Here is a 12,957-nt window from a genome sequence, read left to right on the forward strand (position 1 = left end):
AAAGGTTGTATAAAATACAAAGTAGGTTGTTATTTTGAGAGCTGCCTTTCCTAGTGCAGGTTGTGAGGTGTTAGAGTCCATAGATAGATCTTTCAATTCTGCTTTTACTGGCTTCCTTGCTGCAGTAAATGGCCAGCTTGTTTGTGAACAGAGGAGGTTGTAGTCTGTGTCAGGGTGCAGCCTCCTCCCCCTGCAGGCCAGGCAAAAACCACTCACCCTGAGCCTGGGACACACTGACACCTGCTGGACAAGAAGAAACCTCATGTTCTAGTCTGTGCTGTACATACCTCATCTTGCATTATTGTAACTTGGCTAGCTCTTTTTGTTTTGCCTGCTGTATCTTTTTATAGCTTTGTTCAGTACTCCCACCTAGTAACTAATATGTATTTGTTTGCTTATTCAGATGGGGACACCAGTGCCACAGAGAGTGGAGATGAGGTGCCGCTAGAGCTCTACTCCACTTTCCAACACACGCCTACCACCATCACCCTAACCACTGGGCGCCTTGGCAATAAGCAGGCTGATAAAAAACGCAAAAAGAGTGGTGATAAAGAGGCTCCAGCATCCTCCGCCCGAGCTAAGAAGGTCAGGTTTTAATAATTAATTTATAATGTAACCAGTCAAAGCACATTATGTATTATATGCTTGAAATCAATTTCTTTACTTCTCTGGCAGGCTTTCCGAGAGGGGTCCAGAAAGTCCTCCAGAGTAAAGGTGAAGTCACAGAAGCAACACACAGCCACTGTGTACAGAGTCCTCTAGTTCTGTAGTCTTCTGTCAAAACTTAAACCATATGTAACAACTATCCTTTTTTCTCAGGGTGCAGCTCCAGAGCAGGAGCCAACAGAGCACCTGTCTCTGTGGGAGAACAAGATTAAGACGTGGATGGAGCGTTACGAGGAGGCCAGCAGCAATCAGTACAGTGAGGACGTCCAGGTCCTATTGCGTGTTAAGGAGCAAGGCGACGGCAAGAGCCTGGCGTACAACACGCACCCCGCCTCATTCAAACCTCCTGTGGAGGTATAAACCTGTTTACAGTCTGTACAGTAATGTCAGATGTCCGCACTCGCCCACCCTTAAAATCTCTTTTTAACAGGACATGCATACACACCTTGCCTGACAACTTCCAATACCTAAGCATGTAGTCAGTCCACCGCACAAGCTTTCTCTTTTGGATTTTAGTCTAATTTATACTGGTGTTGCCTGTCAAGTATCTGTACTCATGTCTGACTGTCTCTCTCTTCCAGAGTCAAGTTCAAAAGAACAAGAAGATCCTCAAGGCGGTGCGAGACTTGGCCCCAGACTCCCTCATCATTGAGTACAGGGGAAAGTTCATGCTTCGACAGCAGTTTGAGGCCAACGGATACTTCTTCAAGAGGTCAGGATGCTAGTCACTCATCAAAAGGATTTCTCCTCGGATTTGTTTCTTATGAATGTAAATTAGATATTGCTGCATTTTTTTTATGCTGGTCAAACAAATTAACTCTGGGAACTTGAGATGGATAGCTGTGTAGTGTGGTTCATTGCATTGCTCGTGCATTAATCTCACTTGTTTCCCTTTTTTAGGCCATACCCATTTGTGTTATTTTATTCTAAGTTTGATGGACTGGAGATGTGTGTGGATGCTCGCAGCTTCGGCAACGAAGCACGCTTCATCCGTCGCTCCTGCACCCCTAATTCTGAAGTAAGTTAACATCCCACAATAACTGAACGAATAGATGAATCTTGCCTATTTGCCTATTTTAGTGAAGTCAGCCCTTATGCATAGTTATAATGTATTACTATCTGTATTCATCAACCATTAGACTTTAATGTTTTGCTTAACCTCCCTCAGGTGCGGCACGTCATTGAGGATGGCATGCTGCATTTATACATCTACTCATTGAGACCTATCACTAAGGGCACAGAAATCACCATTGGTTTTGATTTTGACTATGGCAGCTGGTGAGTTATAAGGAGTAAACGTGGGAAGTAGCATACAGAACCACAGTAACAAGGCAAGATCCTTTTGCCTTCTAACTTCATATTTTGCTCTCTTCCTCCTTTTTTTGTTTGTTTCTCTTCTTTTCTGAATATTTGTAGTAAATACAAGGTGGACTGTGCCTGTGTGAAGGGGAACCAGGAGTGCCCGGTGCTCAAGCACAACCTAGAGCCCACAGAGAACCTGGGCTCTGGAGGCCGGCGCAGAGGGAGTCGCAAGGACAAGGAGACGGTCCGGGACGACCAGGGCCAGAACCAGAACATGGGTTTAGACGGCGAGGGGAAGGGCAAGAGTGTAGGCGACGGCAAACAGAGGAAACTGTCTCCTCTCCGCCTCTCCATCTCAAACAACCAGGCAAGATTATACTTTTCATTGCAACATCACACCAGTCTCACCCTTCTTTAACACTTTACTGCTCACATGTTACATGTTCAGACTTAGTCTTCTATAGCATATTTTTTGTTAATATACATTTACCCCTGTGGTCATTGCATGCAATTTTGTTTGATCTTTGTGAAATGTTCTGTGCATGTGTTTTCCATTGTTAGTCACTCTTTGTTACTATACATCCTCTTTAGTTCCCTCTTTTTCTCATCATCCCTTTATGCATTCACCTTGCTCCCCCCAACTAACGACATAATTTAGAATTTACCGGCATTGCACAAGACACGTCTGTGCCACTTGTCTGGCAGAGATGTGTTGCAGTGTATTAACCTTAGGTGCAGGCGTACATGTTTAACACAATTAGAGCATGGTGTATGTCTTGGATTTGTTAACAGCAACATAATTTCCAAGTCTTCTCTTTCATCTATCCCAGAAAAGCAATTTTCCACTTGCCATGACCAAGCCAAATTGTTATAATTGGGAACCCATAGTTGAGTTCATTCAGGAGTTTGAAATCAGAGAAATTTTGTTTGTGTCAAGGTGTATTTGCAAATCTGGTGCTTGACCATTTAGAGATCAGTCCCGGTGTGTCACAAAACTTAAGTTGTATGAGGTGAGACTGTGGTTTCGACATCCAGAAATGTAAAAGTGTTTTTGCAGAGTTGTGTCACAGTTGTAAGGAAGAAAGGTGAGATGAGATGTCTCAACAAAGGAGATAAAATGGCTAAAAGTCAACGCTATTACAACGATGTGCTCACACTGAAGGCATGGCACAGTATGTCAGCTAAATGGTTCTTTCTGTGAGAGAGTGCTGTTACAGCTTGGAGAGTGCTCAAAGTGGAACAGTTACTATGAGGAGCAGATTCATTAACCATCATTTATGAACAACAAGGCACTGTGTAAGACCAAAGACAAGTTCTGAGCAGGTGTGTTTTGTGCACAGACTGACCACTAAAACCAAGCAGCGTTACTTCCCTCATGAATTTCAGATTACTCCCCCTGCCCCTCCCTCTCTCCCCCACCTCCCCTCTCCTCCACTCTTACCTGTCTCCCTCTAGTCTGTAGCCAGACTGACTGATCAGCCATGATAAAGCGCCATACCCCGCTCTCCCCTCCTCTTACAGGATCCTGAGTTATATGAGGATCTAGAAGACAAAACCTCCGTTAGCAATGAAGTAGAGATGGAGTCAGAGGAGCAGATTGCAGAGAGGAGGAGGAAGATGGTAAGTGTGCCAAGCTAGGGGCTACAGCGCTAATGTTTTTATTATTTAAAATTTTTATTTTTTTTTTTTTGCCATGCAGCCACCCAGCAGAAAGAGTGAGAGTGAAAATAAAAATAAAACTCCTGTTGCTCTGGGTGTGGACTTAACTATTTGTCTGCTAAGGGGGCTGTGGCTTGGATAGGAGCAGCTGTTCTCTACCTCCCTTCCATACAACTACCCTCCTCTTCATCACTTATCTACTGCTAATGCTCCCACCACTGTCAATGCTCCTGTTGCTGTTTTGCTCAGTCCTATTTGTTTTCTTCTCCCCTCCTTCAGCTTTGACTTTCCTCTTCTTAACAGTACTGAGGCTTTGTGCTTGTCTGTCATTACGCAGTGACATTTATTTTCCTCATTTGTTGTCTTTTTTTCTCCAGCATTTGAGAAAATTAATAGGCCTCCAGTGCCACATGCCCGATTACAACACCATCTCCTGTCAGTCGGAACAAACCAGTATATTGTGTCGTCATGCAAGCCGAAACTGTCCCCTAGTGTGCACTATAGTTTGAGTATAGCTCTCCTCTCACCTTCATTACAGCTAGGAGTTTAAAATGGTCAATTACTGGTTCAACCACTCTTTTTCCCTGCCAAACAGTCTTATGTCCCTGAGAGATAGGATCAAACACACATAGGCGAGCATGGTACACTACACACTGTCACACACACACCCTGGAAATTACCCTGCAGTCAGCTTCATTTCACACGGTGGACCCAAGGTGCAAAGTGCTGACTCATCTTTGGCCAACATACAGTTCTGCTAATCAGCCAGAGAGGGATAGATAGTTGACGAGAGGGAGGCAGAGTGGGAGAGAGGAGGCGCTGCAGAGGGTAGAGCCTTGTTTCCAGGGCCATATTGACTTTAGGAGATCCAATAGGTTGCTTTCTATGGAATGTGGCCCGGGAGAGAGCTCTGCTGCTGGAGCAAAGATGTGTGCATTCACAAACTGAGGATCACAAGCGTAGTAGATGCATGTGGGTGTTGTAAATCCATGCTGCGACAAGATGTGGGGGAGGTAACATTGGTGTGTGTTGGCATGAAATCTTGCCTACTTAAACAAGAGCCCCTATTGTTTGAAAAGGCAACCTGTGCAATGCCCCCTGACTTGAGTGTTTACCTGTGTAGACAAAATTTTGGCTTACTTTTGGCCTTTTGTGCCTGGTAGTGGTTGAAGTCCTTGTTTTACCTGGCTGGGAGACTAATTTCCCTTTGGGAACAATAAAGTTAAGATGAAGGTTTTTTTTTTAGGTACATCCATTATTATTCCATTATGCTCATCCTTGAGGTTCGTGGGGGGGCTGGAGCCAAACCCAGCTAACATTGGGTTACCAGTGTCCTATATAGTAAAATATTATAAACTCAAACCTATCAAACACCTATAGTACCTGATACAGGCCTAATTTGTACCACCAGAAGATCAGGGAGTCAACAGTATAGCTCTGTCCAGTGTTGTGAAGCCTTGTTTAGGGGGGACATGTCTCTTCTAAACTAGGCTGTCTCTTTATTGAACATTCAGGCCAACCCAGCGGAGCAGTCCCATCTCCCTGTCGGGGCGGCTTCCAGCTGGAAGGGACTGAAACACAAGGAGGTAAACTTGACCCATACATAGCCAACCCTACTCCACCCATCTACCAGCCTCCCCACCCCCAAATCTCCCAGAGGTGACTGACTTACAAGCGTACTAACTGTCCCGTCTTTACAGACACCTGTCTTCAGCCTGACCTACACAGAAATATGTCTGTTTCAGTATGTTTCGTGGTATGAATATCTTTTCAAATGGGTGTTCTGACTGAAGGTGGCGCTCTTTGTTTGGATTTTTTGGTGGAGGTAGAGCTGGGAAAATATGTGGCACAAATATGCATACAGGAACACATTAGACATGCTATTACAACCTCCTGGTTTGTCAGGATTTAATTGTAAAGCGCTTTGTCTGTTAAGGTAGAAAAGCGCTAAATAAATGCAGTCCACTTACCATTTACATCCTCACAACATTTTCCCTGTTGCTCCTGTCTGACCTTGTCTCCTTTTTGTTTGTCTTATTGTGAACGCGAGGGGTCACTTTTACACCTTTCTCACCACTCTGCACTCAGCTAGATCGGCTTTCGCTGTGTAGCACACATTAACCTGTTGTATTGCTACCTCTGGGGCTCTGTGGGAGAGTAGTGCCCCATGCATTAATGCTTCTGCTCCCTCTTCCCCTCAATCACCCCTCCTCCAAACCCCACTTCTATCTCTCTGCAGACACGAGAGGAGAGAAAGATGGAGGCAATCCTACAAGCCTTTGCCCGAATGGAGAAGAGAGAGAAACGCAGGGAGCAGGCCCTAGAAAGAATTGGTAGTGTCAAGTCAGAGGTCGGGGGCCGCAGTGACATCAAGGAGGAGCCTCCAGCCACACCAGAGATGGCAGATTCTCCAGTTGTCATGCAGGTGAGAGCATGACACACAAAAACCCTCTTGTTTTGTGTTCTTTTGAATGCTTTAGTAATAGTTTGAAAAGGGACCAGACTTCTGCAGTCTATCTTGGGTTCTACCAGCCTCCAAAAAAACAATGTATTTTCACATGTAATCTTTCTTTTATTAGATTTTCTAGGGGGTAACACTGTATATGAGCAAAAACTGTCCAGATCAACAAAAAACACTGATCAGATTTTGAAGAAATTCATGTATACCACTGTTATGTACCAGCGTTTTCAATCCTTCTATCAGGGACAAAATTTGTGACTGGGAGGCACAAAGGGACATGTTTGTGGGCGCATTGGTAGCTTTGCATTGTTTTAATACATTTAAATTTTCTCCTGACTTTCTCATAGCCACTTCTGGAGGTGAAAGAGGAGCCAGGATTAAAGCCGGCTAAGGTCAAAGGCTCAAGGAACAGGAAAAGTTTCTCAAGGAACCGCACGCACATTGGCCAACAGCGCCGGCGAGCTCGCACCATCAGCTCCTGCTCTGACTTGCCCCCTGGCTCTCCAATTGAGTCTGTGGAGCCTCTGACCAATGAAGCCTCTGAAGGAGAGACGCCCACTGCACCAGAGCCGGAGGCCATCTCTTCCCAAGCACCGGACACCAGCCCTCCACACAGCAACTCACCTGCACCTGACAGAAACCGCACTGGGAGCAAGAACTTCAAAACTAAAAAGGTACAGCCACAGAACTATTTCTGCACAGGCAACAGCCATTACTGAGCAGTTATGTGGTTGTTGGTCACCTAAACTTGACTGTTGTGTTTTTACCTTTGGTCTTTTATATCAGGGTCTTAATTTAACTTAACTTAAAATTGAGCTACTTGTAAACAATGAAATTATTAATACTTAATTTATGTTGACACAGTAAATGCATGTGAAACCCTACAGATTGTCAAAGTATTTGCTACATCTCAAACTTTCTTCAACAGCACTTTGTGAGTGAGTGGGTGGGAGAGAAGCAGCAGGACCGTGGTGCAGTACGAACCCCAGAGCCAGCCCCAGAGAGGCCGCTGAGAATAAGCAGTGACCCTGAAGTACTTGCCACACAGCTAAATGCCCTACCAGGCATGGCCTGCTCTCCACAGGTCTACAGCACGCCCAAACACTATGTCCGCTTCTCATCCCCATTCCTGGCAAACCGCAGCCCCACCACTCCTGGAGTCCCCACTGGGAGACGGCGTTCTAGAGAACTGCCAGAAACACCGCCAACCACTGGCTCCTGCAAGAAGGTACAGAGTCCTGATTTAGAAATATTCCTGTTTGGCTTTGATACTCATGGAAGAAATGTACATCCAGCCAGTTTTGGGAAGTCATAGGGATCTAAGTTCTCCCAAGTTGACACTGCCTTTCCATCACTAACTTTGTCTCTATGACTGCAGCAAACGTTTTCCAGTGTGTTTAACTAATTTCATCACCTGGATAGTTTCCTGCAATGATGAAGTAAATTTGACTAGTATCAAAAGGGACAAGGCTATCTGTATTTAGCTGCTTTATTTAGCTGATTCCGTTGTTCATTTACTGAACCCCTACTCTTTCTTACAGCGATGGTTGAAGCAGGCTCTAGAGGAGGAGGGCTCCACCAGCCCAGCCAGACGACCAAGCCTCCTCATGCCCAGTGAAGGTCCTCTCAGCCCCTCCATTAATGGAGACTCTGACAGCCCTCTACCCTACAATGGCACCTGCTCACTACCAGGTAGGTCTTTGTGAGAACTGTGCAGCCAATTTAAAAATGAGACAAATTCCATGTTGAAAACAAATATTTTTATCTCAGTGTTGTTCAACATTTAAGACTCTTAATACCTTTTTAGAAAGAGCTACAGCTTTTTTGCACGAGATTGTACCATTAATTACATGCGTGCAAAACCTATATTGGATGAATGTTCAGCTAAAGCACACACCATATTTCTTTCTACAGAGTTGCCCACACCTTTGAAAAAGCGGCGGTTGAGTCCTTTAGATGCCTGTATGTCCGAGAGCTCGACACCCTATGGCTCCCCTTGTGCCACACCCACCAGATCAGACCAATTGGAGGCATCTGCAACACCCATCTTACTGGCTACCCCACCGCGTCCCCGAACAGAGGAGCCAAGTACAGAGCCCCTGCCCAGCACCCCAACACAGACACTTAATGCCCCTCAGGAGGTAAGGCTGTATATATGGAAACCCCATGGAGGTTGTACATTTGTTTACATGAGAATAAGAACTGGAGTGACTCAGTCTCTTCTTGGTTACACAGAGTGAATCTTCAGTGGAAAGCTCCCCAGAGGTCAGCCGGAAACCCAGTGTACAAGAGGTGAGTGAAGGACACAGCAAAAACTGAAAATGTCTGATCTTGCCAATGTATTTATTTGGAGAAATTTAATGTTTCAAAAGTAGCATGAATTTGATTCTTTCTTAAATGGTTTGACTGTTATTAAGAGGGCAGAGTGACCCTGCTTCTGGTCTTATTGTGGAGATGGTGTAGGGTTTTTCATGCAATTCCTTTATTATGACAGTCCCTTGACGTTGATTCTTTCCTCCTTTCCAAGGCCGATCGTCCTCCTTCGTTGGTCTCCTCTCCCTGTGTCAGGGCTCCCAGTTCAGACGGACTCCCGACAGAAGTCAAGATGTCAGTTCCTGAGAGTCCACAGCCTTCAGCTGCTGAGTCTGTTGACTGTGGAGAGGACAGGGCTGATGGTGGGGTTGTAGAAAGCAGTAGTGAGGTTTCCACATCTGCAGAAACATGTGCTTCCTCTTTTCCTGGTTGGATAAAAAGCCCAGACAGAGGCCCGACTGGACCAGCTGGCCTGAACTTCTCTCCAGTCAACTCAAACTTAAGGGACCTCACCCCCTCACACACCCTGGAGCCTCTGGCAGCTCCCTTCAGGCCTGAAGCTGCAGCTGGGGCTGCAGCAGGGTCCACAGCCGGGACTGGGTCATTGGTTGGCTCTCAGGCCCCCTTCAGTGAAGGCCAGCTCTTTTTCCCCTGCTCTGAGGAGGGAGGTTCACTCGGCTTCTCACGCTCACTGAACGGGGATGGCTCTGGTGAGGGAGGAGGGTCAGCGCAGAACCCCCCACAGAAGAAAAAGGTGAGTGAGCAGTGCTAATAATATCATACTCACTTCACCTGTAGCAGTAAATAGCAGAACATTAGAGTCAAGAAAAGGGAAATGATGAATATGACAAGATAGGGTTATACTAAGAAACAACACATAGCAATGTATCCATCACTTTTGCAGGATATACACGGGTTTGCTAAATAGAAGAAAAAAATTGCTGGGACAGAATAAGAACAAAATACAGTGTACATTGACAACAGAATGTGTGTGAGGAGAGTTTGCAATATATAACAAATAAGAAAATCAAGATTTGTAGAGGCCTGTATTCTGTGTCTCATCCTCTATTGACAATGTGGTTTTAATGATCTCAAGATGCATTGACTCACACTGCTCTTTGTGTCAGTAACTGTCCAAATGCTGCCCTCTACTGGTTCATTAAAGACATGCTCTTTGTTCATGACATTGTGGTTCTGGTACTGCATCTTCCCAGGTTTCCCTGCTAGAATACAGGAAACGTCAGCGTGAAGCTCGTCGCAGCGGCTCTAAGACCGAGTGCAGCTCTCCTGTTTCTACCTTGCCTCCTTTGACCGTGGATGTCTTCCCCGTTGCGCTAGAGACCACCAGTGAACCTCCTCTACCCCCTGCTCCCACACCTCTCTGCAACACCAACACCATCACTGTAAAAGAGCCGCAGACAAGTGAGGAGGCAGAGATGCCTGGAGAGAAAGGGGAGAAGGAAGGAGGAGAGGGACAGTGGTATGTACTATCAAAACTACTTTTTCTTAAGTACCCTTTATCAAGTTGTCATACATTTGTGGTTTTAACGCTTATTATAAGGCTTTAAAAAGCCTGTGAGGTCCATTTCTGTATGCAGAAATGATGGTGTATTCTTGTTAGCCTATGTAGTGTATACTATATCTAGTGTGTACTGTTCCACTCATTGTGTTCCTACTAGGAATTAGATTGTGATGATGACAATGTTTTTCTTGATGTTTCTTTTTAGGACGTCGTCCACTTCTGTAGAGCAGGCTCGAGAACGCAGTTACCACAGAGCTCTGCTGCTCAGCAAAGACAAAGACACAGGTGAGAACAATGACAGTAACAACACGTCAACAGCCAACGGTAACCTCACAGTGACTTCAGAATGCCACTGTGCCCAGTCCAGCACATAACCTCCTGTATAACCTCAACTTTTGCACAGATTAAACAAACAAGATATAACATGTTAATTAGGGAGCTTTAGAGGTGCTGATAGGTGAATTTTGTTACCTTTGTAATTTTGTCTTGTCATGTAACTCTCAGCAAGAAAGTAAATAAGCGTATTTCCCAAAATGTCAAATGATTCCTTTAAGAGGTATTTTTTTACATCAACATTTTTACTTTTCATAATACTGTTTTTCCCTCTTCTAGATGGTGAGACAGACGGTGGAGATACACCTGCACTGAGAGATTGCCCATCTCCAAGTCTTCAAAAGACCCCAACTCACACAGTAAGGCAACATTATCCATATGAAGGAGATCTAACTCATCTGCTAGTTATCAACAAGTGACTTGACTTTTCTTGTCTCTCACAGCCCTGCTCTCCTCCCAGTCGGCCAGTGAAGGAGGAAGATGGTGACAGTCAACCTCGGACGCCAAATCCAGCCGGTCAGCCACCGAGCAAACCTGCAGGACCCAAGCCAGCTCCTCTGACCCCCACGAAGCTGCATCCCACCCCGTTACCCTCCTCTCCTGTCCACTACCCTGGACCCTCCCTCCTCCACTCTCCCAAGCCTCAGCCTCAGGGCTCTCCCTACCGCAGCCAGAGGGCGCTGTTCTCTGCTCAACCTCAAAACCAGCCCCAGCCCCAGGCTCAGACTGGTCCAGCTTCTTTCCCCCAGTATAATTCTCAGAGTGCTCCTCCACCTCCTCCCCCTCCTCCACCAGCACCACCGGCCTCCACGGCATATTTTCCCAGCCAGAGCCCCTCACCTGCTGGACCTTTCCCTGGGTTTAAACCTGCCGTTGCACCCCCTTACCCCCCTGGTTCTCAGCCCCTGATGCAGACTCTTCCCCACAGCGTGCACTATCAGAGCTCAGCCGCTCCACCGCCGCCGCCTCCTCCTCCACCCCCACACCCGATGCCCAGCCCCACCCTGCTGCACGTCAATCTGCAGCCTCCTCCCATCCAGCAGCACCAGCTCATGCTGACCACCGCCCCTCCCCCGCCTCCTCCCCCGCAGGGCCAGATCTCCCAGCAGCAGCAGCAACAGCAGCCTCCCACTGGCAGCACCCTGCTGTCGCTCACCCCTCCTCCGCCTCCTCCTCCACCTCCTCCCGCCCCCTCGACCAACGCTCAGATGCAGCCCCACCACTTTCAGAACTTAGGGGGTTTTCAGCCGGCGCTGCTGCACCCAGGCGCTGCCGCCAACCCTTCAGTGCCCCCATCCACGTACCCCCCACCCCTTCAGCAGACCGGACTGCCTCCACCTCCCCCTCCTCCTCCACAACAGACTCAACAAGGCCAGGCCCAGGCCGCTGCCTCCCAGATGCCTTCTGGGACTCGTGGAGCTCCTGCGTCCTCGACCGCCTTCCACAGCTCGGGGTACCTGAGCACAGGGTGGCACTGACGGCCTATGCTGTCGGCCTCGGCAGCCCCTGAGAACTCATCTGGAGAGGGGCGTGTACCATAAGCTGTAGATATGTTTTCTATGTACCTGAACACATGGCCAGTGGAAAAACAGCTTATTGTGGGATAGAAGGATACTTTTTAAAAAAAAATAAACAAGGACAGAAAATTTTAGAAAAAAGGACAGTGAAATAATCTTCAAGACAAACTGTATAAAAATGAAGATGGACGATCTCCCCGGTGCTCATAGTCCTCTCTCTGGCCTCCTTTTGTTTTTATATATCCTTCCTCTGATGGAGAGGAAAGCTCTCTGTTCTGTGTCTTGTTTGGACTCCCGTTGTAAGGCCCCGCACTTTGTTTATCAATGGACATTCCAGCCTACCCCCCCCCCCTCCTCTTCTTCCTTTTGTCAGTTATTCCTTTTACTTCCTCTTCTCTCTCGTCTCTTGTCGGCTCTCTACACCATTTATTTGTTTTAATCTAGTGGCTCATGATAGCAAAGAGAAAGCTTTTTGTATAGAGAAAAAACAATTATTTTTTTTATTCCTCTGTCTAACAACAAATATCTGTTCACCGCTGCAGATTCAGATAAGACCCATTTCTGGGAGCCTGCCTCACCGCCCCGGGAGGCTGCACTCTTGTGTATGTATACGTGTGTGTGTGTGTGTGTGTGTGTACGTATGCACGCACGCATGCCTGTGTGTGTGTGTGTGTGTTATAGGGTGTGAAGGAGTATGGCTGCTTAGAGGAGGAATGTGTGTGTGTGTGTGTGAGAGAGAGAGATTTTGTGTAACGAGTGCTTGTAGTCTTCTGAGGTAGGCAGAGTGGTCTTGCCCACAGGTAGGACGTTAGCGGTTTATTTTTGAATATCAATGGTTATTTGTAGAAAGTGTAATTTAATGTATAGGTGGTTACTCCAGCTTTCACCAGGGACAGGTTGTAAATATTTGCTTCTTTTCTTTTCTATGCTTGTACAATTTGCTCCCATCCCATTTTGAAATATGGTTGTACATATGAACGCTCTTCTTGGCAAAGCTGAATGTTTCTGTGACTGTAGCATTATTTTTATCCCCCCCCCCTCTGGACTCTTCAACTTGGTCTTTTTTTATTATTTGTGTGTGTGAGTGTATGTTTGTATGGAGGGGAGAGACTCACAGACACTGCACTGGTTGGCTATTTTCATGGTTCATTATAATAAATCACTGTAATGACAGTTTTATACAA

The 12,957-nt window shown here is 46.4% G+C and overlaps 1 protein-coding gene across 1 annotated transcript in view; it reads left to right on the forward strand.

Moving 5' to 3' along the window:
* kmt2e (lysine (K)-specific methyltransferase 2E) overlaps positions 1–12,957 on the forward strand; it is a 28,260-nt gene extending 15,303 nt beyond the window's left edge. The window contains 22 exon segments of the mRNA XM_044186267.1: positions 404–585; positions 676–714; positions 820–1,020; positions 1,248–1,378; positions 1,567–1,684; positions 1,835–1,944; positions 2,083–2,335; positions 3,490–3,588; positions 5,142–5,213; positions 5,867–6,052; positions 6,436–6,762; positions 7,017–7,316; positions 7,630–7,780; positions 8,003–8,229; positions 8,324–8,380; positions 8,616–9,155; positions 9,616–9,881; positions 10,129–10,208; positions 10,536–10,615; positions 10,700–11,456; positions 11,459–11,761; positions 11,764–12,957. Coding sequence (XP_044042202.1) covers positions 404–585; positions 676–714; positions 820–1,020; positions 1,248–1,378; positions 1,567–1,684; positions 1,835–1,944; positions 2,083–2,335; positions 3,490–3,588; positions 5,142–5,213; positions 5,867–6,052; positions 6,436–6,762; positions 7,017–7,316; positions 7,630–7,780; positions 8,003–8,229; positions 8,324–8,380; positions 8,616–9,155; positions 9,616–9,881; positions 10,129–10,208; positions 10,536–10,615; positions 10,700–11,456; positions 11,459–11,761; positions 11,764–11,804 — 4,520 coding nt within the window. The 3' untranslated portion in view covers positions 11,805–12,957.

The sequence above is a fragment of the Siniperca chuatsi genome, linkage group LG23 (assembly GCF_020085105.1).
Source record: "Siniperca chuatsi isolate FFG_IHB_CAS linkage group LG23, ASM2008510v1, whole genome shotgun sequence".
Classification (NCBI taxonomy): Eukaryota; Metazoa; Chordata; class Actinopteri; order Centrarchiformes; family Sinipercidae; genus Siniperca; species Siniperca chuatsi.